Source organism: Bactrocera tryoni, unplaced genomic scaffold, assembly GCF_016617805.1.
Source record: "Bactrocera tryoni isolate S06 unplaced genomic scaffold, CSIRO_BtryS06_freeze2 scaffold_11, whole genome shotgun sequence".
Classification (NCBI taxonomy): Eukaryota; Metazoa; Arthropoda; class Insecta; order Diptera; family Tephritidae; genus Bactrocera; species Bactrocera tryoni.
The window spans coordinates 10,898,836-10,926,448 of NW_024395824.1; the positions used below are offsets into that span (position 1 = coordinate 10,898,836).

A 27,613-nucleotide genomic window follows, 5' to 3' on the forward strand; every position below is an offset into this window, starting at 1 on the left:
AAGTTTCCAATATTGGGGGTCTTAAAACTGTTATCACATGGCGACTTACAGGAACATGTGTCACTTGACTTCCAACCACGCGCTGTGTTATTATAATTTTGACCATGCAATAAAGCTATGGGATTAATTCGTTTTGTGTGGACAATAGAAGGGGTCTCAATATAATTTATATTAGTTGTCGGAAACTTAGAATGATATGGCGAAGTTGTCAACCACTCGCCATTTTCTACGAATGATGTTGACAGAATATTTTGAATTTTGTCTACATCAGACTTAACAGATAGTCGACGAAATTGTGGGTTGTAATCATTGTTTCGTGCTTGCTCGCCAACATTCTCGAACTTAGCGATCTTGTCATAAGGTAATGGTGATGGATTATAATTTATTTGTGGCACAAGCTGAGAAGTTTCTTGTTGTACTTGTCCACTGCTGTTTGGTTGACCGTAACTTCTGAATTCAACAGGATTTCGTTTCGCCAAAGGGAAGGTACTAGTTCTGGGAAGCATTGTTGATGCGAAACCTCGAGGTGACTTTAAGTTCTCGGGTTCCTTCATGGTTATCACCGGTGGTGGAGCATAACTTTCCAATGATATCTCCTTAGGTAAATATAGCTCTGTTAATAGTAAAGATAAATATAAAATTAAACTTGAGTTAGTTTTCATTATTAAAATGATTTTATACACAAAAGCATATACATGCGTAATTAGACTCGACTGAATGTTGGCTTTTTGTAAACTTTTGGCTTAAGTAGAAAATAATTTTCTTCTCTCTCTTTTCGAATTAAACCTCCGAGATCGAAATGTAGATCTTTGAAATTGAACTAATATTAAACAAGTAAGGAAGGGCTAAGTTCGGGTGTCACCGAACATTTTATACTTTCGCATGATAAAGTGATAATCGAGATTTCATTATACGTCATTTACATATTTTTCAAATACCGTATTTTTGTAAAGTTTTATTCCGCTATCATCATTGGTTCCTAATGTATATACTCGTATTATACAAAGATGGCATCAGATGGAATTCAAAATAGCGTTATATTGGAAGAAGGCTCGGTTGTGAACCGATTTCACCCATATTTCGTACATGTCATCAGGGTGTTAAGGAAATATTATATACGGAATTTCATTGAAATCGGTGTAGTAGTTCCTGAGATATGATTTTTGGTCCGTAAGTGGGCGAGGCCACGCCCATTTTCAATTTTTAAAAAAAGCCTGGGGCCAGCTTCCTTATGCAATTTCTTCCGTAAAATTTAGTGTTTCTGACGTTTTTTGTTAGTCGGTTAACGCACTTTTAGTGATTTTCAACATAACCTTTGTATGGGAGGTGGGCGTGGTTATTATCCGATTTCTTCCATTTTTGAACTGTATATGGAAATGCCTGAAGAAAACGACACTGTAGACTTTGGTTGACATAGCTATAGTAGTTTCCGAGATATGTATAAAAAACTTAGTAGGGGGCGGGACCTCGCCCACTTTTCCAAAAAAATTACGTCCAAATATGCCCCTTTCTAATGCGATCCTTTGTGCCAAATTTCACTTTAATATCTTAATTTATGGCTTAGTTATGACACTTTATAGGGTTTCGGTTTCCGCCATTTTGTGGGCGTGGAAGTGGGGCGATTTTGCCCATCTTCGAACTTAGCCTTCTTATGGAACCAAGGAATACGTGTACCAAGTTTCATCATGATATCTCAATTTTTACTCAAGGTACAGTTTGCACGGACGGACAGACGGACGGACGGACAGACAGACATCCGGATTTCGACTCTACTCGTCACCCTGATCACTTTGGTATATATAACCCTATATCTGACTCTTTTAGTTTTAGGACTTACAAACAACCGTTATGTGAACAAAACTATAATACTCTCCTTAGCAACATTGTTGCGAGAGTATAAAAAGTATTTTTAATTATCTTATGTTAAGTACTGAAAAAGTTAAAATGACATATGTATATGTAATAGTTAACCTTTCACTCTTAAGGTATTTCAAACGCGTATATATTTTTCTAGAAAACATGAAAATAAATTATAACAATTTTGTATGTCAAAAAGGCAAATTTATTTTTAGAAAATATCCAAATTTATACTGGTGTCGTTGTGAAAGTGATTAATCTTGCTATAATTATATAAACTTATGACCCCGTCTCTTTGCAAAGTAGTTCAGTTCAATACCAAGAAAAACATTCGATGCCAGAGTTGTAGCAGTATATAAAGATATGTCCTATGTTTACATATCTATATATACATATTATTATAGAAACGATCATTTCAGAACCTAATTTAGTACACGTTTGAATAGATATGTAAGTGAAGGGACAAATTTTAAACCTTCAATATAAAACATGACGTGAATAAATGTCTTAATTGAAGTAATATTTTTGAAGAAAAAGTTTTGGTAATTAAGCTACTTGATGAATATATAAAGGATTTTTGTAGTCATGACATATTGTTATTTATTAAGGAATTACTGATTAACGATTGAGGAAACACATAATTTACCATTTTTCATTATTATTATTATTGACTAACTTGCCTTCATTTTGATTTCGTAATTGATGAGTTCTAAGTTTACTCGGAATATGGTCCACCTTTCGATTTGCTCTAAACAATGATGACGATAACGCTCTTTCTAAGGGGTCACTTTCATGAATTTTATCAATATTCACTAGATGTTGCTCATAGTTAGATATTAGTTCATGAACTGCAATTTTGATGTATTCGTTTTTTTGTTTTTTTTTCATCTTAAAATCTTGAAGTTCCGATAGTGATCGGTTCAATTGCTGTTGTTCTTCTAAGCGTTTTGTATCTATTTTCTCTTTTTTTATTAATTGAATGTTGTTGTGTTCTAAATTTTCCAATTGCTCATTCACATTTACACACTCTGATTTGCTATTGATTTTGTCACTCTCCACTTCCTGTCCATTATATAATTCTTGAAGCTGTCTTTCAATACCCACATCTTTTAAATCTAAGTTTATATCTCTTATTGGGCTTGGTGAACGCATAAAATTGTCAAGAAATTCTAGCGACTTGATTTTGTTACTGTCAGTGACGACTTCTTTCTCATAGCTCGTTATTTCATAAGTGTATTCATTCGGATCATCAACCTTCTCACCATCTTCTTTATTGTTTTTCAAGTTTTATATTGCATCGCGTTAAAAAAGTAATAATGCTCAATAAAAAATTCTGATTTCATACCCAATATTTAAACAAAGTTCTTCAAACATAACAAAATACATCAATTCCTTTAATGTATACAAATTGAGAGAGTATCTAAAGTCTGTGCCCAAAATAAGCCCTTCTGTACTTGATTTAAACAAATAAATAAACAAATTTCGGTTTATGATAAATCGTACTTCCGGCCCTATAAAAGTTTCGACAGGGACATTTCAGCATAATAAAATCAATTTTCACTCTATTCAAGGTCCCGAAGGTCCACTCAACTCCTCAATATCTCTGCAGCCAATAAAAATGCATCGTAAACAGCAGCAGATAACAACACATCGAAACATATTTATGGGCAGAAGATATAAACACAACAGAACGCCATCTGCAGGAATAAAGGGATGTCCAACTTATTCCAGTGTGAGAGCGCTTCAAAATTAGCGTTTTTTATAACATTTTCCATTATGGCCAGATTGAACAAAATAATAATTTGTGGGCATTTAAATTGAAACACCCAACATTTAGTACGAATAAAAATTACTATATAGTGGTTATATATTATATGGAGAAACTATTTAAATCTTTTTAAAGTATATTAGAACAACTGACTTTTGACCTTTCAATACCCAATAAAAGGATTTAAGCTTGTTAGCTCTCAATCATTGAATGTTTTTAATCATTTTCCATTGAAAATAATACTACGATGCTTCAAATTACAAAACGTTTCATCAAAAATTTAAATTTCACAAATTTATTTAGTTTTGATTATTTTACATTTTTTATAAGTGGTCTTGAACGATGCAACAAATCCCTCCGTTCACATATATTTTTGCTAAGATTTCAATCTGACCATCGCTCGTTCCCAATTGATAAACGTCAAAACCTACTGAACTCGATTAGCTGTCAAAGTTCAATAGGTTTTGACGTTTAGCAATTGCTATCTCACTTCCAGTGAGAGAGGAGTTGGACATCTCTTTATCTCTGCCATCTATGTTTTGCGAACATTATAAATAGTTGTAAGAAAATCAATTGTACTCTAGTCTTAATCAGGGATAAAGGGATGTCCAACTTATTCCAGTGTGAGAGCGCCTCAAAATTAGCGTTTTTTTTAATAAATAATAATTTTTGGGTATTTAAATTAAAACACCCATAATTTATTACGACTGAAAATTACTATATAGTGGTCATTTAATATTTGGAAAAACTATTTAAATATTTTTTCATAAATTTCCATTGAAAATGAATACAAAACATTTTATCAAAGACATTTCTATTTCGTGTTTTCTTTAATTGTCGTTGTTTTACATTTTATGTAGGCAACAAATCCCTCCGTTTACATATTTTTTTGTTAAGATTTTAATCTGGCCATGACACGTTTCCAATTGATAAACGTGAAAACCTCCTGAACTTTGACATCTGATCGAGTTCAGGAGGTTTTGACGTTTAGCAATTGCTCTCTCACTTCTAATGAGAGATGAGTTGGACATCTCTTTATCTCCTTAATAATATTCTATGTATTATGTCTTAATATTGCTATCAGCTAAGAAGATATATTATACTCAAAAATAAATTTAATAATAAATGGTATTAGTTTAGTCCGTTTTTAGTGTTTCCTCAGTGTTGCTAAGTGTGAGCTTTGTTAACAAAGTGTGTTTTCTTTATTTGGAGGACTGGAGTGACTTGCTGCTGTTGTTGTGGTACAATGTTTCAGGAACCCGCTGTGTCTTTGTACAAGTCCGTGAAAAGACACAGCAGGTTCCTGAGAAATTGTAACAACAACAACAGCAGTTGATTTCCAAAAAAATAATGCTTAGACAATCACAGATAGATATACAGAACCTAATGTAAATAAGACTATACAAAATTTAGGAAACGCAAAAGTATTTCAACTATAAATTTAACTAATAAAAAGTTAGAATCAGGATTCCACCAAGTTTTATACTAAATACACACTGAATGCATTGCAAAATATAAAAATATCTCTTCAGGAACAAACAAAAAGCTTTTAACTAGATTTCTCACCACCATTTAATTTAAACATTGATGCAAGTAATTTTGCTATTGGCGCAGTACTGTCTAAAAATAAACAACCTTCCTTCATTTCTAGAACATTAAACGATATTGAACGGAATTATAGTACAATTAAAAAAGAACTGTAAGCCATAGTTTGGTCACTTCAAAAGTTACAAAACTACCTATAACTACTATCAGTCCCTCATTTATTCAATATCGGAAAAGAATTCGAACACGAAATTTAAAAGTTGGAAAAAATTAAATGGAGAATATGGAGAAAAACTTGTTAATAATCCAGGGCACCAAAATATTGTAGCAGACGCCTTATCAAGGCAACAAATAAATGCAAAAACCTGTTTGTTCTCAACATTCGACAAAAAGTACACCTGGATAAGAGTTGAAAAGGGTAAAACAAACATTAAATTCATTTCAAAATAAAATTATACCTATTTATGACCCAACAAACGTAGGCGATTTGCTCCATATAATCCACTGCAAATTCAAAAATGTTTCAAGAGAAAAATTAAAAGCAGTTGCAAGACCAATTTTACCGAACGCTTTAAAAATTGACGAGGAAATATTATTTCATGTCAAAGATTTCATGATTGCTCATTTTATAATTTTTGCATTTGCAATATCACCAATCCTATTGATTGATGTTATAAACATAAACGAACAAAAGGAAATAGTAGTAAAGCTACACCGTGCTCACCGCAATTACAAAAATAACTGACAAGAAATTTCCCTTCGACATTTTTGGCCCAACGTAAAAGAAATATTTAGAACAGAAACATTAAATGTAAAATTTGTTTAGAACAAAAGCATAAAATACTCCAATTAATACAAAATTCAATATATACAAATGGATATTGTTCAAATTAACAATAATATATAAATCAACATTCGACAAAAAGTACACCTGGATAAGAGTTGAAAAGGGTAAAACAAACATTAAATTCATTTCAAAATAAAATTATACCTATTTATGACCCAACAAACGTAGGCGATTTGCTCCATATAATCCACTGCAAATTCATAAATGTCTCAAGAGAAAAATTAAAAGAAGTTGCAAGACCAATTGTACCGAACGCTTTAAAAATAGACGAGGAAATATTATTTCATGTCAAAGATGGCATTATTGCTCATTTTATAATTTTTGCATTTGCAATATCACCAATCCTATTGATAGATGTTATAAACATAAACGAACAAAAGGAAATAGTAGTAAAGCTACACCGTGCTCACCGCAATTACAAAAATAACTGACAAGAAATTTCCCTTCGACATTTTTGGCCCAACGTAAAAGAAATATTTAGAACAGAAACATTAAATGTAAAATTTGTTTAGAACAAAAGTATAAAATACTCCAATTAATACAAAATACAATATATACAAATGGATATTGTTCAAATTAACAATAATATATAAATCAGCTCCATCGATAAGTACTCAAAATATTGTTATTTACAAAAACTAAATTGTCATGAGATCATGGAAGAAATATTTTCTCAAGTGCACCCCAACGGCAAACATCTTATGACAGACTTGAAATGACACATGCACTGAAGGAGTACTTATTGTACAACTGCAGTACATTGTGCATCTGTTCACGAGGTTAGGTGCTGGTGTTAAAACAATTAAGCTTGACCGGTACACATTGTGGCGCACTGGGAGTCCCTCGAAACCGCAACAACAACTTCTCTGTTGCTAGTATTGCGAAAAACCGACAAGAGCAACATCGACTTGTAAGATAGCACACCACAGGCTAAGTTAGTACAATCATGTGTAGACTTTATGAAAGAACTAGAAGACGGAATCAGGAAGCTAACAAATACCAACCATTAATAACAACATAGAGGCTCTCCTTAGTAACATAGGAATATTATATGGAAAAGTACAAAACGGGCACAATAGAATAAAAGAAAGAAGGAATTTTTGAATATGCCACCGACCATGGATATAACATCAAAGTGACCCCGTGACGAAAAGCAGGCCAAACGACGGACCCCACCAAAGGGAAACAAATCCACCCATGCAGAGGGGTCAAGGAAGACCAAAGAGGGAGAATAGATAAGTCCACCATAGATGTTGCAAAGAAAACAGAAGATAGTTAGACCGAAATAAAACGAAAAAGAGGATGACATACAAGCATCCGCGACTACCTGATGCCATCAATATTGCGCGAGCAGGAAATTTGGCCTACAGCGACATTCTCAGGGCAGTTAAAAAAGAAGATGCTCTCCAGAACTGATATGTAAACTGCTTGGTCTCGACGAAAAACAGGCTCAAATAAAGGAGCTAGGCAAAATTCACAAAGAACTAATCAAAAATATTTGAGCGGCGTTTGCGGGCACGGAAACAGCTGTGCTAAGCATCTCTGCTCTTTAGGCGAGATTACTGTTTGACGAGAGAAAAATTAAAATCGGCTGGATTGTGTGCCGGATCAGGAAGAGCGACCCTTAAGAAGTGTTGCAGGTGCTTGGAATACGTCCATGTAACGAAAAGTTGCAGCAAAACAGATGACAGAAGCCAGTGCTGCTTTAAATGTGAAAAAGGGGCATTTCGGAAAGACATGCGACAAGAAACCAACCGGTGACGCACGTAAAAAATATCGTCGAAAGAGACCACCAAATTGGTAGCAAAAACTGCAGGAAAAAACTATGGGTCATCACACTCAATATTGATGGATATATCATTACCATACAGCAATCACTGAGATATCTAGGAGTGGTGATAGACTCGAGGTTAAATTACAAGTCGCATCTCTCCAGAGCCTGCGAAAAAGCGTCAAGGGTGACGGCGGCGCTAACGATGATAATGACTAACATTGGTAAACCAGAGTAGACGAGTCCTTTTGGCCAAAGTAAGTCAGTCCGAAAAGGCGAAATCAATAATCCGAATAAACGCAATCAAGGTTTCATGTGTCTGTCGAGCTATATCACATCAGGCGGCTGGAGTCATAGTAGGCCTCATGCCACCAGACATAATGGCCATGGAAATTACGCGAGTATTTGATAAAAAAAAACACTGGTGAGTGCCTAATGAAAGAAGAGAGGAGGCAGGAAAGGCAGAGGAGCCTAACCGAATGGCAGCACCGCTGGGACGAAGCACCGTCGGGAAGATGGACGCGCAGACTTATTAGAAGCGTACAAGTATGGGTAGAATGAAAACATAGGGAAACTAATTTTTATCTTACGCATTTTTTAACAGGGCATGGTATTATAATATCTCTACAAAATTGAACACGATGACGAAACAAATTGTTCCTTCTGCAGCAGCAGCGCATAAAACGATTTGTATATCTTCTTTTCCTGCCAAGGTATGAAAAATGGAGAATTGAAGTAGAGAATCTGATAAAAGATCGAGTGACGCCGGAGAATATCGTGCCTTACATTGTCCAATCGAAGGTGGTCTGGGGCAGAGTGAGAGCATTGACAGCTGCAGCTTTGCAAGAGTTAATGGCTATCGATAAGGTGGCTATCGGGTTATGTGGTTATGTGATTAAGTAAACAACAACAAAATGCGGTATGACAAAATAACCAACTTCGACCAACCTAGGCTCTTGTTTACAGATTATGTGGTTGTTTGCTTATTTCCACTGTTAGAAAGTCGTTGGAATTTTACTAAATGGCAGCACAAAAAATAAATATAACTAAGCGAATGGAATTTCCATTTAGATTTTCTTATTGGAAAATCTGCTATTAACAGCTGTTTTTTGTTTACAATCAGCAAATTAAAACCGAAATAAAAAGCATCACAAAGCATCAAAAAATAGGAGATGAGCGAATCGGCATTTGCTGACGCGCAGCATTTGTAAAAATCTCTATCGTCAGAGCAACACAGAACATTTTCTCGCCAATGAATAGATTTCGGAACATGGAGTTCATCTCCCCGTCTACTACAGATGTTATATCCTCTAGCAGTTCTTCTAATACTTCATCCATTGCATTGTGACACTGTTTAGGGCGCAAGATGTCTGCAAATTTTATCTACAAAATTTATCTACAAAATTATCCGAAGATGAAGATCGATTCCGAAAAATCGATTATTTTACGAGAAAACTCGATTCTCGAGTAGAATCGGAATCGAGTTTACCATCCCTACTGGCAGCCATCGCGTGCACATATAATAACCTCCGCACAAAAACCATCACAAAAAAAAAGATTTTTTTTCCATGTAATTTATGTATATGAAAACAGAAAATTTGAAACAGGCACCTCTTAATATTAATATTAAGAGCTCATCTTTTGAGTGACTTTTTTGCACATTTTCGAAAGTTTTTAGCCTGTTTTTCAGTTGAAAAAAAGGTTGCCTCAGAATGACACACCCTAATAGACAACGTGTCATAACGCATCGTAAAATCATATATTTTTATACTAGTTTAAAGTTGGATTGCTTACTAAAATAAGTTACGCAAATATAACTCTGAACGCTTTGTATTCGGTTCGTTATAACTGATCAGCTGACTTTTGTTTACATCAATTTGCTTTTTTGTTGTGGTTAGACTTGTGTTTTAACTTTAATGTCTTTAGATTTGCTATTTTCGAGGGTTTTTGGATTAATGGAGCAGTACGAGTATAATGTTATACAGGTAATATAAAAATGTTTAAAATATACAAGTTTACTAATTAAATATGCTTTTAGACAAAAGCAGAGCGAGTGCGTTCCAACCTAACAAGAAAGTGGCTCTTGGAAGAAGAAAAATCGTTGGTTGAATTTTTGACACAAAACAGGGATTTTGAGGAATATCTATTAAATAAAATACAACTTAGAAGTAATCTATTATAATTTTAATTATAGAAGCCAACGTGTTAAATTTATTATAGACGGTTTGCAAAAGAGAACAACATTGCAATGGTCTGGGAGGTGACACGCTCGAAGGTTCGGTATATACGTATAACATATGTATGTATCTATAACAAAGCAATATCGTGGGATGGCTCGACGGGTGCAGGGAGTATGGAAGGCGAAACTATGAAGTGTAAAGTGCTGAACACATTGAGCGCGACACGACATGGCAGCACGACAGTGAATTGTAAATGGAGTTGTGAATCCTACTACATGAACATTTGTAAGAAGGCAGCAACATAACAATGGCCGGCATGTACACAAAACAACACAGTTGTCCATTTTGTATGCACACAATTTCGTTGTTGCCATACTAATACCTTTCACTTCAATGAAATTTTAATATTTTGTTCAAAGTGAAATTTTTCATGCAGAAAGTAAGTAAATAGGTAAATTTATTTGTTTTAAATTATAAATTGTTATTACAAATGATACAACAGAGCTATTTTATGCTTTTATTTATGAAATAACGTCAGGTTTGTTAGAGCTTTGAATAATCTTACATTTTACATATGAGTGGAATCACTCCTCTCTACTGTCAACTCTACTGTCGTTGGCAAATATCAGAATATTTTGAAGTTAGCGAGAACGACAACTGTCGGCCTGCAGTCGTGTAGTCGTGCAGCTGTCTAAATAACTGTGTCCATAAGAACGTGTGTATTTTAATATTTGACAGATGTCGCTTGTAGTCTGTCGCGCTCATTTTTATTAGAATGTGTACGCTTTTTATGAAAAGGTTGAAATCTTCGGCGGTAGACTGGTTGAGTCAGCAGTGATCAACGGGAGTTTGGAGGGCAACGAGAACTCAAACTATTCAGAAGTAGACCGAACGAGTCAGCGTCTTCTGCGACTTTAAACAAAAGCGAATGGGGAAATAAGTCGATCCGTAAAGGAATCTATTCCAGATCTGCGGCATTAGATATCTTACAATTTCAGTCTGAAATTATACATCTGAAAAAACCAGAAAATTGAGCAAGAAATGAGTTTTAAGGCGAAGGAGTTGCAATTTACAGAAAGGGAATTAGTGGTTAAAGAAAAAGAAATGGAGTTAAGGAAAAAACAAGAATTATTAAATTAAAAGAAAAAGAAATGGAAATGACTCTGAAAGAATTGTAAAGTCAAGAAAAATTAAAAATGACGGAATTACAAATGGAAAAAAGATTGGCAATGGAGGAATTGAAACACGAATACAAATATGAAAGTGGAAGTTAATATAGTGGTGCAAGTGAATTTTAAATTATTTAGAATACCTGAAGTTTTTTATAAATAATTACTTTTTCTATTAATTTCTCAATTAAGAAAAAAACATTTTTATTTATGTGTTAATTAAACCAATAAATATTTAAAGAACATGTTTGAGATATGATATATTTATGTTAAGTTTATGTAGGATTTTGTATAAAGTCAAGAAACCTATATTGTTGTTGTTTTATCGAATACCTAGTCCCCATTTGAATGGTAAGGATTTCGCTAAGTTGCCGTAGATGTCAACTAACGGGAGGCCCAAGAAACGTGCTGTTTCGACGGGGTCCGACCTAAAGAAGAAGGGTGTCAGATGAGTGGGGAGCTCATGCGCAGACTCATTGCACGCAGGACATATATTGAATAGGTCGGGGTCTATTCTGAATAGGTATAAGTTTAGCCTCCTACAGTATCCAGAATAAAGCTGCACAAGGGTCCCTCTCGTTTCTAGCGGCAACTCAAGCTCTTCATCTGCAATGGGTGCTGGTTTGACTCCGAGTACGCCATTCACTGGAAAGGAGTCAGTGAAGGTGTTGATGGCTCCACTGTGAATGGCGGTCAGTGCTTGTTGGAAGTTGTTAAGATTACATATATCTTGTGTTACTTCCTGGTGGTAAGCTATATTGAGTTGGGTAAATTTTAAAGCGTTCTTCGCTTTAAATTTGGAAATTGATTAGCACATTATGGAGAATGCAGCATAACATTATCCACTCATTACATTCTTTTTTATTTTGCTCATTTAATATTTAAATTTTAGTTCCCTCAAGCTACCGAATTTTTCTTTTAAAATGCCAAAACAGTTCTGAATTCGATATTTTGAAAAGTCCTTATTGAAATTTTCTCTTTCTTCCGTAGTGTAGTCCGTACTAGTTTGCCTGAACGGTGTTGATAAAATTGCTTAAGTGAATAGACGCTATCTCCAGCAATCCACTGCGAGTTATATAAAAATCGTAGGAGATGTTTTGAAAGAGGGCGTCATGAACACTTGTAGGGTATCCTATTGTGACTTGTTTAATTCGTAATCTATAGTCACAAACAGCTTGCATTTTAATAGATATTGGCGTTTTCGTGAATAAATAAGTTGACTTTTTTTGGCTGGCGCTTCAGCCAACTTAAATTCGGATTCATCAATATATCGCATACAAACTTTTCATATATTTTCGCGATGCAGTAATAATTTCCATTCGTTTATTTTCATTTGGCCAAAACAGAAACTTCTCTTTTAACCTCAATATTGCTTTAAATACGCGCCTAGTTATATTTTCAATAGTGCCCCCATTGCCAGACAGTGAAGTCACCTTTTGTATAGATAATCCATCCCCTAAAGACTCAAACCTAAAGAGCACTATTTTTAAATGTAAATCTAAAGAAATTTGTGCGCCATTATAATTTGTGTTAAATACACTGTAGTCCTTTATATAATCTACGATGCGGCGAAATTCATCCGAGCGAACACTAACCATTTCTTTTAAACGGCTGTCATCAAAGTTCCTAAGTACATTATGTCGCCACTGGGATGACTTTGGTATTCCGAGATGAGCACTTCTACGAGTGTTTATTAAGTAAAATAAGCTCAATGAAAAAATTTCACGCATTTCGTCCGCATCTTCGTCGTCAAGTATCATAAGGTTTAATTCCTGATACTTACACAGCGCATTCTTCTTAAAATTTTCACTTATCCTTGGAATTTTGACTGCCAAGTACTTGTTTTTACAAATATTGTAAATTTTGTTTTTTCAATCACCTGATTAATAAGTTATTTACCACAAAAAAATTTATAACGACGTGTTCACACCAATTGTGTTTTTTTTATTCTTATTTATGACTTACAACTTTATGATACTATGTGAAACCCCTAAGTATATTTTTTTGAAGACACACAATTTTTGTACCATGAAGCCTATTTAACGACTACACTTACATCGTACGAAAGTCGTAAGAGGAACAACTATAATGCAAATCCGAATGAAGAAGAGGCTATTCTTGTCAGTAAAATAGAGGCTTTGAAATCATAATTATTACCAACAAACTACAGGACAGGATGTTAATAGAAATAAAAACAGGTTTAAATTATTTAACAAAAAAGAATAACAAACAAAAGAATATTAATATAGAACAATCGGATATCCATGTTTGTATGTACAGGAATTACAGCTTATAAATACCCTATCATTGATAACACCGGTCAAGAAAAAAAAATTTTTTTTGGGGTTTCTGTTCTCATGCTTGAATTCTGATTCTAGACATTGAAAAACACTTAAATATTAATCTTTAGTTCTTTAAGTTTGCTTTGGGCTGATCTACATCGATAAGTATATTTGGGGATTAATACGAAAGAGCTCATATGAGCATAAAGATATACAAAAAATATTCACTTTTAGACAGTAATTTCTTGCTATTTTACATTTATATGTTATTGTTTATCACACATCTTGAATAAAAACGACTCTTGTATCTAAAAAAGTTTTCTAATTATCATCTATAGTGAAATTGTAGAAAAAATATAAAAATCATCGAAAAATTGCTCTTTTTACGTAAGCAAACTTTAACCGGAAACACAATTTTTTTTCTTATTTTTGTCATAGGAGAAACTAAAATTTAACATGTAGATGTTAGACCCAAAAATCGTGTTGACCGGTGTAATAAATGTAAATTATACAACTTAATTCCGATAGCATACAAGCATTGAAAATTACAAATTGAAAGAAAAGTAACAAAATGCGAAAATGAAATTTGTAGAGTATCTAAGTGTAAAAATAATGTTGGAATAAATATTTGTAAACAAAGATTGCAAGACAATTGTACGATTCCTTCACTACATAAACAAAGCAAATTGTATGAGGAACACTCTTTGAGTTAAGCTATTCTTTTAGTAATAACATTAGGATTATTTATATGTGACCTGGTCTACGGAAAGGGGGCTTAGGTGTCAAAAAAAAGGAGAACAATTAATGAGATAACGAGAAACTGACGATTATTTTTAACAGCTTTTCCCAGAAAACTAGTTTTCGCACGTTAGCTCCCTTTTCGTAGACCAGGTCACATATACGCATCAGTAAGGGCATGCGGATGTTACCAGATTAAACAAGATGCCAAAAAACGCCAAGTTTTCAAGCAAGTATTTGAAATGAGAGTACCTTTGGAATGAGGACATTATATTTTAACAGACTGAAGAGTTAATGAACGCAGCATTCATTATCACACTCACGCATCTAAATCAATCAACACATCCAGCTGTAAACAAACAATATACTTCGAGACATATCTCTGCAGCTAATAAAATGTATTGTAAACATTTTTATCAGCAGGTGATAAGAACACATCGAAATATATTTATGGACAGAAGATAAAAACACAACAGAACAACATCCGTGTCTTGCGAACATTATAATTAAATATAGAAAACCATTTGTACTTTAGTTTTGGTATTTTCATTAGCCACGGAGGTATATTATACTGAATTAAATAAACTTAATAATAAGGAGTGTTTATTATTTAATTCTGTGCAGCCCTCTACCCTGGGATAAAATAGATTACCTGTCTTCTTTCTTGGCAAAATATTTACATGTTAAAGCAACAACAAAGCTATGGAGCTGAATTGAAGAAAGATAATATGCGAATACCTCAAATAAAGACCTTCAGTGCTGGCAACATTTGTTTTGCAAATTTTGACTCACTTTTGCTATTGCGAGTGGTTCAAATGATAATCTATTTATAATATAAAAATGAATCGCAAAAAATCTAATAATAGCGGAAAACCCTAAAAACAGCCCTTTTCTTGAATCTTTGTTTGTTAGTAACGCTAAGACTCGAGAACGGCTGGACCAATCTTAATGAAATTTTCAGAGGTTGTTCGTTGTGGATCGGGGAAGGTTCCGAAATAAAAAACCTTATACTTTATGAGAAAAAGTCGGAAAATTGGAGGATTCCAAAAAGTTACTTTTTACATAATTTTTTTTTTTTTTGTTTTGTTTATCAATGTTTTGATTTTTAAATTATCCCCTCTATCGGCACAGCTCACCAGACGACAATGGCAGAACATTTAGCATTCAACTTAGAGGAGTGAATATCGAAGTCGACAACACGTGGATCGTACTCGTACCATATTCGCCACTGTTGTCTAATTCTCATTCAAAACTCATGTCAATGTTTAATAATGCAGTTTGGTGAAATCGATTAAATACGTTTGCAAATTCGTTACCAAGGAAAGCAACATGACTGTTATTGACCTTGAGCGAGATGAGATAAGCAAGTATCAAATGGGTCGATACATGAACTGCAATAAAGCGCTTTTGTAAGATATTTACTTTTGCAATTCATGAACGTTTTTCGACTATTGTGCGTCTCGCAGTTCATTTGGAGAATGGCCAAAGAGGGTATTTTAACCCAGGAAATACATTACAGCCAATGGAAACACCGCCAGCAACAAAATTGACCTTGACGAGTGTTTTCTCAACTTGCGTCAGTGATCTGTTCGCGAGAACATTGCTCTATTCGGAAATGCCTTGATATTATACATGGAATGCCTCGTCGAAGAAATACATAGTTACGCAGAAAGCAAGGCCAACCAGTATGTAGATTGACATCCAGGTGTGTTCTCAACTAATGCCTTAAGACGAATTTACACAATCCACCCGAAAAACGACGATTGCTTCTACCTTCGGTTGCTTTTGATAAATGTACGTGGTTCAAGTTCATTTGAGTCATTGCGTACTGTGAATGGTATAGTGTGTGCAACTTTTTGAGAAGCATGACAGCAATTACAATTGCTGAAACATGATAATCAATGGAATCAAACGATGGACGATTCGATAGCTACTTCGCATGCCACTGAAGTTCACACATTTTACGACAAAAATTATATTTATAAGACATTTTACATCGTATTCGATAAGAATTAGAAGGGGAAAATTCCGGTTGATACTTTCAGTGGTTCGATATCAATTCCACCTGCCTTTTGTCAATTGATTTCAACGAAATATGAACTTATCACGAATGTTATGCCAACATTGGGCAAATTATTGTAACTACGATTGCTCGCGTGCACTCGCAATTTTAGCTGCCAAAAATACAAAGCCCTGAATTATTCAGTGGAATTTCTAAAATTTTTGGAGAGGCTTGCTATGCCGACGCATTATTTGCGTCTCAAAGTTGGATCTGTCGTTATTATGTTTCGCAATCTTCATGCGTCGATATTTTGTAATGGAACCATACTAAATGTGCCGCAGCTATCATATACAACGGGCAAAATGCTTGATTCTTCGAATTCCTTTGAGTTCCAACGATTTGCCATTTCAGTTCGATCGTATCCAGTTTCCAGTGAAAATTGCATTTGCGATGACAATCAACAGGACACAAGGATAGTCGCTAGAAGTGTGTGTCATAAATCTGGAAATGCCATGTTTTTCACACAGCCAATTATACGTGGCGTGTTTACGTGTTGGAAAACTATCTTCTCTGTACATTTACGCACCGAAACAGAAACCAAAAAATGTTGTTCAACAAGCTGCGTTGCATTGAAAAAAAATTAGAAAAATCGAAAATAAATGATTTTTAACACATCGTAAATTCAACTTTCTTTTCAATTAAAAACACATAATTTCACGCAGGACAACGCCTGCGCAACACTACTGCGCAGGGTTGCACTACAAGTCCTTTCCATTGGTTTGTGCATCTGGTATAGTTTGTTCTATTCGCTGTAGAGGAACGCTTGACGAATCGGCGATAGCTATTATTCCATCATAAAAACTTTATAAAAATACTTGTGCTGTAGAATTTGTGAAAAAGTTGCCTCTCTACATCTCCAAGCCCAACAAAACGAAACTTTCTGTCTCAAACTTCATCAAGATTCGTAATATATATCTAACATTCTTAGAAGAATAATAGAATAAAGATTATGTTGTCGGGCAATAAATCCAGTTTCATGTACGTACACGTGGGTCCTGTCTTTAGTCCTTGGGTTGTTAGTAACTAAATCTTGAACTACGTTAGGTTTACTTTATTAATTGTAAATTTTTTATCTCCGAAAATAATTAAAATGGTATCCTTTGGTGAATTGCATGTCTCAGAGATCGCTTGTTTCAGCCACCTTACTCATTAATGTTTTCAATGAATTCAGCGCTTTATTATCGCAGTACCATATTATAGACGATTTAAATTTGATGGTTATCTTCAACATTTGAAAAAAGCTAAAACGTCATACTATAAACATTTTAACTTAACTAAATGATGGATTTAACCTATATAACCGTTTTCACAAAGTTGCGGTTAGCGTACCTACAGATAGTTTGATTTTTGTGAATGCGTGGGGAAAACAGTTCACAAAACTTGCATTGTGAGCACGCAAAACTGTGTAAACGTCATGAGCCCTGTATGTACAAGCTCTTTCTGATGTTATGTTTTTGTGTAATATGCTTATATTAGTGCAAATGTGCATACAGATTTTACATTTAAAGCTGTCATTTCATGTTCTGGTTAGAAACTAACCAAGACCCCTTCTTTTGGTAAGGTGTACCAGAACTTAACTGACAGATGGTTGTTAACTAGATATAGAGGAAACCATTTTTAACCTGTTGCCGATAAAGTTCTGGTCAAACGTTTAACCAGACATTCTGCATTTGCATTTTGAGCATTTGTTTAAATCTTGCAACATTTGGCAGCAGAGTATAATACTTTTGTGTACCTAACTGTTTTTTGTATTACACAAAAATAATTGAGTTCAATATACGGTTTATGTGGATATAAAAGATCAGGATGGTGAGACGAGTAAAAATCCAAGTGACTGTCTGTTCATCCGTCTGTTTGTACAAGCCATGACTTAAGGGGCTATACCAGTGTGACACTTTCAAAAAAAAATTTTTTTTTTTTGCTTTTTTCGATAGCTTATATATTCAAAAATATCCTGTGAAATCGGCGAGGTCGTATTTTAAATAGTTTTTGAATGGCAGCGGTCTAAATAGCGACCGCTCAGAGGTGCAAACATATATAAGTGAAACTTTAAACGCGTTTTTCTCGAAACGACATTTTTCAAATTTGCTGACATTATAACTCAACGAGAAATTAACCAATCGACTTCAAATTAAAACTGGATATAGTTGCTATACAATAGACTACGATCTTTTTGATTGGCTGAAAATTGTCAATTTGGCATTAAGAAAACGACAATTTTGTTCGTAAAAAAACGATTTTTTTTTTCAAAATGGCGCCCTTTTCTTAATTTTTGATATTTTTCAAAGATCGTAGTCCATTGTATAGAAAATATATTTAAGTTTAATAAACATTTTGAATTTTTTTGTTTCAGCTACTCAATCGACCGGAATCATGCCAGCAGTTGAGGCACTTTTATTGGCACTTCCGCAGACAGCACATTACTCCGTTATTTTTCAATATTTTTGTAAATTTTTTTTTTTAATATAGCTAAAAATATACTTTATTACGTCCATAGAACGTCGAAACATTCAATCTAGTACTTTCTTTTAAAAAAATTCACGAAAATCGCCTAATTTTTCATGCGTCACACTGGTATAGCCCCTTAAGTAAAACTTAAGATATCTCACTGAAACTTGGTACACGTTTTTCTTGGTAAAAAAATGAGGACGAATTCGTAAATGGGAGTGGTCGAAACACTGCCACGCCCACAAAACGTCACTAAATGAAAACCTATTAAGTGCTTTAAAAAAGTGGTCGTGATCCTAACAGATTTAGTGTAAATATATTTCAAGCTGAAATAACATAAATCCATCAAAAAAAATCTCATAAGAACCCATCGACCGTGTGGAAATGGATCATAACCGTGCCCATTCCCTATATAACGGTACTGTTAAAAACTACTAAAAACGTGATTAATCAATAACTAAATACACCAAGACATTAATTTTACCACCGAGATGGTTTGAGACTTATTTGTTAATAATAACATAGTATCTCAACTTAATTTTTTTTACTTTAACTGTTTTCCTTATTTAGCTAGTGTCGATTAGTTAATAAAATAATATTTGTTATTGTTTTTAAACAACGATATGTTCATTAAGCTTATTAAATATATACCCGCATAATTTTATTTTATATTTAAATTTTCCTTACCTTTTGGTAGTGAAGGACTGGGCGCCTTCCAACCTTTTGCTAAACTTGGCTTATATGCCAGCTCTCGTTGAGGATTGTGGCCGAAGTTTGGTTTGACTGATGGAAAATATTTCTGTGGTTGCTCCTAAAAAATTATTAAAAGATTAATAAATACCAAATATGACAAGATAGTTTTTAAATAATTAATAACTATTAATTATATAATAATAGGTGATATATAAAGAAACCCTTTTCTATGGAACTACTCTTAACTGAAAAGAATTAATGCCTTGAGATGCTTAAGTATGTATGGTATAGAATCACCTGCTGCAAAATGCTACTTATCCATGTGCTATAAGGCTGAATGAGTACCTTTGATATATGTAAGTGGGTAGTCGAAAGTGTTTTTTCGTATTTCTAATCGAACTTCAACTTTTTTTATATTATACTAATAAATAAATAAGCAAATATGTACCATTTTGATCGACCAATTTTTGCCATTTTTCCGCTAGAGACATTATTCCATCAGTGTAAAATTTTCATCGGCGTAAATGGAAATTTCGTGTGCTACACGATCTGATACAGCATCGTCTTCGTAAACTTCACAAATTTTATTGGTGGGTTGCGTGGCATTCAACCCTTTTTTAGCGTTTTTCTCCAATATTTTCACTCATTTTTGAGCAGCAGTAACTTTTCAACTTCCCCGAATTTAATTTTTTTTGGTTAAAGATTTTAAGCTTATCTCACCTTTTCAACATTATATGGTATGACACAATGTGATTGGTAGCACAGGGGACATACGACTGCAACGACATCTATAGACAAAATACGAAGAGACTTTTTCGACTACCCAATATATCTCAACCACAAACCTTCAGATGAAGCTTAAGTGATATCCTGTACACCTATCAATTTAGATCCCTCAAAATAATAAAAATAGCTTTATATATTCCAATGGAATACTTTGAACAGTTTGATGTTGACTACATCGGGGTAATAGTCAAAAGTTTTTAAGAATAAGTAGTTATTAATAACTGCACAAGTGAACGGGAAATGTCCTGCTTTTAAAACGGACTAATTTTAAGAATCCCTGTTCAAAGTGAAATTCTTTTTAAATAGTGCTTTCGCTGAGTTCTATTCAAATTTTTGTGTAACACTGAAATACAGGCATAGAAGATTTTGTGCAGATCTTTAGCCGTTGTACATAATTTTTAGGAAAACAGTTGAATCAAATAGAAAACAGCCTTTATTAAATGTTCCTAAATAACAGTAATAAAGAATTTATATATGCAGTGGAGTTTTCCGATTCTCCTAAATAAATTAATTTTCGATAATAAATATGTTATTTTGGAATAAACCAGGTTAATTGCTTAGTAAAATTATACATTTAATTAACCGGGAGTATTCATTTTATGAAAGACATTTAAAAAAAAAATATATACAAACATGAGAAGGTGTTATGCTGTAATCAGCTGTGAAGTCGTTCTTGTATGCCACTGCGTTGGTAGTGTTGTGGTGACTAGATTTATAATCCGTTACTGGGATTGGAGATAATGTTGGTGTTTTTGCATGCTGAGTATGTTGAACGTCGTCTATAAAAGCTGTGCTAGCTGAACCAGTCTCAAGTGCTGCTTCCCATGGCGTTTTAACTACTTTCAAACCAGGTTTAATATATTTTTCTAGCACTTGCTCTTGATGCAAATTCAATTGTACACGGTGCTTTCCGGCGTCAGAATAAGCAGGTAAAATACTCGGAGATGCTGCTGGCTTGAACTGTGACTGCTGCTGATGGTAATCTGGAAGACCGGATGGACTTTCAATGCCTGTATTTGTATCATCAACTACCCATTTCTCAGATTTCCTGCGGCGCTTAGCAAAAAGTTCAGCACCTTTTGCAATGGAAATTTGTATTTTTGCAGTATTTTGTGCGGCACGCGAATGTCAATGTGTGCAACGATATGCAATTAAGCAAGCACATTAAGCAGTAAGCGGCGTTAGGAAGCGAAGACGAGCGGTAATATGTGCGTAGATTTTTATATGTAAAATTTGTAAAATTAAATTGAATTTATTATAGAAAGAATGAGTAAAAAATAGTGCTATATACCATATATAAATGTACTATAATTTTAACTTCAGAATTCAAATGTTTTGTAATACAAACAGTCGCAGCTAATTACACTAGTTTACTGTCATTTTGCTACTGTGATGTTAGAGCCTGTTTTTACTAATTTTGGGTTGCTGTCACCGAAAATTATAGTAAAAATTTCTTAGCACGTATGATTTTTGTTTGTTGAAGTCAAGGGGTGTGGGACCAAACCACCACCATTTATTAAAATGACAAAAATAAGAAGTAGGTAAACCAATTATCAATTTATGACATCAGCATGAATAGCTAGCCTATTTTAAACCGAAGAAGGTAATTCAGGTATAAAGTAATAAGACTGTGGGCAAAAAATAGTAAGACTTAATTTAAATTTGACGCGAAAACCCATTCGTTGAAATATTTTTTCTAGGTTGGTATAAGTGTCAGCGACATCTGTGCAATTGTCACATAACGGTGCAAAAGTGAGACAAAGCCGAAAAAATCACGTAAAAGCAGGTCAAAAATCCAAGGTTATGTTGACAGTTTGTTTCGATTATTAAGGTGTGGTGCACTCCGAATTCCTTTCAACCGGCCAAACTGTCAACAAGGAATATTATTTGAGTATTATCCGTCATTTGCAATGGACTTGACATTGATTCGAGGAACTTTGGCACAAGTATATTGCAGAAAAGGGGGATTGCTTTAAGGGGGACGACATAAGATTTTGAAGAATAAATTAAGAGTTTTAATGAATAACGTCTTACTATCTGTTGCTCATAGTATTCGAATATACAAATATAATAAAAATTAATCTTTGTAATTATAAAAAACCCTGAAAAGGAAATAGCTTATTTAGCGACTAGAAAAAAGAAACCTTTCTCTGTATGCGTTTTGTATTATAATTCATTTTAAAGATTATTTAGCGCTATTCCGTGGTAACTAAGAATATAAGAACTTCTACTATAATTTGAAATAGTTATTACTAAGGGGTTACTCTATATGGCGTTGCGCAAGTGAAAACGTTCACTTTCGCGAAAATGCAACTTAGTAAGACAAAGGCAGCACTCTGCATTACTTAAGCGAGTGTAAAATTTGTGCGTTTAGCGAATTTTTAATTCATCGTCAAACTGGTAAATGCGACAAACAAACCATGTTATTTCGTAGCGTTTATTTGTAGTATAAATTTACCAAAATAATTTCATTTTTAGGAAAAGTTGAAAACTTATAGTTAATTTGAATATTTATGAATAAACGAAATAAAATGGGGAAAAGAAAATATTAATTATCAGTTGAAAAATTCGACACAACAAAGATTGATTTAGAAAAAAAATTCAAACTAAAATTTGCAACATTAGAACTATAAAAGCAAAGTTATTAGTTTTTTTATGTCCAATTTATAATCATATTTACATTTAATCTTATTAATCCATGTTTACTCCTTTTATATTTAAAACTTTCACAACTAATTTAAAACACTACGCAATCTGAACGTCTATTTCTTTTTACACTTCTTCAGTATTGATTTTCCTTCAATTTTCCCTCGTTTCGTGAAGTAATACCAAGAGTATTAGAAATGTGTAAACGCAAATATCGCACTACACTTTTAAAATGCGAATGTGTTACATAGTACCATTGCCCTTCGCACCGCAATTCATTTTCGCATCGCATTGTTATCGTAACGCCTCACAGGATAACCCCTCAGCTGCATTGATACTTTTAAATATTCATATACGTATATATAAATATACAATTACCTTTGCCTTTTTGAGTGTGTAACGCCGTCACGAGTTCCGCACATTTATTAGGAGACAAAAGACCAGTTTCAATATTAAATGAGTCGCTCACTGACGTTATGTCACGAACCTTTCCAAAAGGATTCATTAAAAATCGAAGAGGCACTTGATTTAGTGGTGAGTTTAGAGTTGGTGATTGTGTTGTATTGTTAAGAGACGCATTATTTTCTTTGAATTCCTCCTGATAACTTTGTTCCTTGGCAGATGAATCTATATTTTCAGCATTGAAATTGTTAGCGGAATTCCTTTTTTTCTAGTTACCATTTTACATTATTTTTAAACTCCTTTAATACTCAAACGAGTATACCTTAACCCACTATTTAAATTATATATAACAGTACAAGATAATATAGTAATCACTACTCTTACTACTCAGTTGTTCTTTAATATACTCTCAACATTTTGCACAGAGTATAATAGTTTTGCTCACTTATCGGTGCGTTGTAATACCTAAAACTACATACATACATATATTAAAATTTCCAAATGTTTGTCTGTCCATTCGTCCATATGCTCATGAATATTATAACATGAATAAAATTGTGATATCTTGAAATTGGTACATGTGTTCACATGGTCCTCTGAGGAGGTCGGTACTTCAAACGAGGACTAGGAAGATCGAGAACTGCTATCTTTATCGACTGTCCAGTGAGAATTTCATGACATTTAATCGACAATTTAATTGACAATTAATGAAACAAGTTTATGGCGATGATTGCCTACCCAGTAGCAGAGTGCACGAGTGGTTTCAAAGTTTTTAAAGTGGTCGTGAGGACATAAATGACGAACAACATGTGGGCCTATCAAAATCCGTGATCACCGGAAATTCCATCGAAACTGTGCGTGAATGCATCAAAAATCAGCCAAAACTACCATTGAAATTCATGGAAATGGAATTAAACATCTCCAAAATATCGATTTATCGCATTTTGACCGAACATTTGGGCTTATGAAAGGTGTGTACACGGTTTTTGATTATTTGACCAAAAATCACATTTCAACCCCTAATCACTCCCCGTATTCACCTGATATGGCACCGTGCGACTTCTTCCTTTTCGGGAAAATGCATTTGTTCATGAAAGGAAAGCGTTATGCAGACGTAGAGGCCACTCAAAAGGCCTACTGGCGGCCATACCGGCCAACGAGCTTAAACACTCGTTCGACATGCTTTTGGACCGTGCAAAAAGCTGTATTGAAGCAGAAGGAGACTATTTTGAATAAAATAAATTGATTTTGCCGAGAAAACTATTTGTTCTGTTTTTTTTTTTTTAAGTCCTGTTTACTTTCTAACGCACCTTGTATAAATTTCACAAACAAAAACAACCTATTCGAAACAATAAGGCCATTCATTAACACAGACGTAGTAAACGCAATACACTGCGATCTACCAACGCTAGCCAGTATACAACATGATTTAGAACTAAATTTCCCGGCAACCAAACTCCACCACCGCAAACATATCGTGGTCGACATTGCAGATAAAAACAAACAAATAGAAATTGTCACCACCGAACATAACCGCGAGTACAGAGCCGCCCAGGAAAATACTAAACAAATCCTTCGCGATTATTACTTTCCAAAAATTATGAAGTTGGCCAAAGAAATAGACATAAATTGCAAGGTATGCATTAAAGAAAAGTACGATAGGCACCCCAAAAACAAATGGTTGGGGGACACCAATGTCATCATACGCTGGAGAAATACTCCATATTGATATCTTTTCAACCGACAAAAAAATCTTTCTTACTTCCATTGACAAATTTTCAAAATTCGCCATGGTACAGCCACTGGCGTCTCGCGTAATAATGCATGTAAAACTGCCAATTGTTCAACTGTTATTGCCATAGACCAAGACAATTTACTGTGATAACGAAGTTTTTTTAATTCAGAAACTATGAAGGCCTTGTTGACGGGTACGACGTCGACATTGTGAACGCACCACCGCTACACAGTTGCTCAAATGGCCAAGTGAGATAACCAAGATCTCAATTTTATAAATATATAACTCACACATTGAACGACATATTCGCCCAAAAAACGAAAATCGTTATATGTAGTATATAAAATTTGGATAATTCGTATATATTCGAAAATTGTATTTTAGGTTTCTGGGGTCTAAGGTATGTGTTTAAATGACTTAAGCATCTCCCCGCATGTATATCCCACTCTACCTAAGAAAAACTGGCGCACCCTAGCAAGACAGCTTAATACACCACATCCGATGGCACCATACATTTACATCACCACAAAAACACAACTCACCACACCTGTACCCACTCAACAAAAAGGATGGACATGGGGATGGGAAATTCAATGCGTTCTAAACAATCCGTCTGCACAACATTCGCTGAGACACTGCGCCGCGTCAACACCTCTACTCTACCGCAATTATAATTTTTCGACCTCCTTTGGTAAAACCGCAATCGTCGGCTCCAGCAAGTCGAAATAGGATTCTCGCCGCCCCGAGACGCTTTTTTTAATAAAGTTAAATTTTATATCATTTATAATTTTAAAAATTATAATTCCTTTAAGCTTTTCTTCTTCCTTTAAGCATATTGTGAAAATACAAACAGAATTTGTTTTTGTTAACATAAATTTCGTAAACTTTTAAACATGGTCCTTCGAGCCTTAACGAAAGGCACCTTCGGGTTTTCACAGACAAATTAAAAGCAATAAATTAACATAATAACAATAATATAAAAATTTTGGAAAAAAAAAACAAACGGAGTGCGGTAAAAAAGAAATATAAACCTTAAAGTGCCGTGGAGAAAACAAAGGAGCAATGAGGTGACAGAAACAAAGTGTCATTACAAAATAAAATAAAAAAAGTGCAGTGGCGAACAAAAAAACTATATAAAACAAACAAAAGAACCAAAATAAAGTGCGGGAACATAATGCAGTGACACACAAAAACAAAAAAAACAACCAAATAAAAGTGTGCAGTACAAACACAAAACAGTGCAGTGAACAAGCAGAACAAATAAAAAAAAAAGCAACATTATTATTTATTAGAAACAAAAAAAAACAAGAAACAAAAGAAAGTGCTGTGACCCAAACAGAACAGAAGTGAAAAAACAAAACTAGTGCAGTGAAGTGCAGTGGCGAACTAAAAAAAAAAAAAAAAAAAAATATATATATATATATATATGTATATAAAACAATATACATATAAAAAATAAAGAAACAAACAAAGTGCAGAACAGTGCAGTGTTTATATGTAAATAAACAAATAGAGATTCAAAGTGTAAACACATAGACGGCGACAGACTGCAAACTACATCTGTCAAATATTAAAATACACACGTTCTTAAGGGCAGTGTTATTTTGACAGCTGCATGACTACTCGACTGCTGGCCGACAGTTGTCGTTCTCGCTAACTTCAATATCCTCCTATTTTTGGCAACGACAGCAGGACGACAGTAGAGTTGACAGTAGAATGGAAGATAGAAAGAGGAGGTAGAGTGGTGATGCCACTAATATGTAAAATGTAAAATTATTCACAGCTCTAACAAACTTGACGTTTATTTTACAAATAAAAGCATAAAATAGCTATATTATAGCTCTATTATATCATTTGTAATAACAATTGATAATTTAAAAGCAAAAATATTGACCTATTTACTTTTTTTTTGCATAAAAATTTCACTTTGAACAAAATATTAAAATTTCATTGAAGTGAAAGGAATTAGTATGGCCACAACGAAATTGTGTACATACAAAATGGACAACTGCGTTGTTTTGTGTACATGCCGGCCATTGTGTTGTTGTTGCTTCTCAAAATGTACATGTAGTAAGATGAACAACGACGTTTTCAGTTCACTGTCGTGCTGCTGCAGTCTGTCGCAGTCATCGTGTTTACACTTTAACGGTGGATAAAAGAGAAGACGAAGTGACAAAAACAAAAACAAATTACATAGAAAAACAAAATATATAAAACAATAAAACAAACAAAACGAAACAAATGGACGTGAAACCTCCAAACTAAAAATATATATAAACAATAAACATACAAATGAGCGCGAAATATACATAATTACAAAACATAAATCGCGCGCGAAAGGTAAAAGCTCCTCTATAACAAAACATAAGTACACAAAAACGGATCAAACGGGCGCGAACAATTAAAACAACAACAAACTATACATACAAACAACAACACGCACGAGAAGCCAGACAGCTGGAAGAGTAGAAGAAGAGGAATGCAGGAATTGGCGATAAAACTCGCACACACATTTTGCACATATTATCCCCCCAAAAAACCCTTGGGGAAAGATAAATTGAGTTGTATCGTTTCCATTTATTATTGATGCATATTATGCACGTTTGTATGTATGTCTAAAGTTACAGTTTTATATATGTAATCAGAAATAAAACCTGTAATAAAAAATCCGTTTGGTCAATATA

At 34.0% G+C, this 27,613-nt stretch overlaps 1 protein-coding gene across 1 annotated transcript in view; it reads right to left on the reverse strand.

The window, feature by feature from the left end:
- Positions 1–5: 5 nt before the first annotated feature.
- LOC120779765 overlaps positions 6–27,613 on the reverse strand; it is a gene marked incomplete at its 3' end in the record, with an annotated part of 170,399 nt that continues 142,791 nt past the window's right edge. The window contains exons 8-12 of the mRNA XM_040112145.1: positions 23,171–23,419; positions 20,780–21,222; positions 19,355–19,478; positions 2,538–3,125; positions 6–613 (exon numbers count right to left, since the gene is read on the reverse strand). Of these exons, the coding sequence (XP_039968079.1) occupies positions 6–613; positions 2,538–3,125; positions 19,355–19,478; positions 20,780–21,222; positions 23,171–23,419 (2,012 nt within the window). The remainder of the gene's footprint in view (positions 614–2,537; positions 3,126–19,354; positions 19,479–20,779; positions 21,223–23,170; positions 23,420–27,613) is intronic.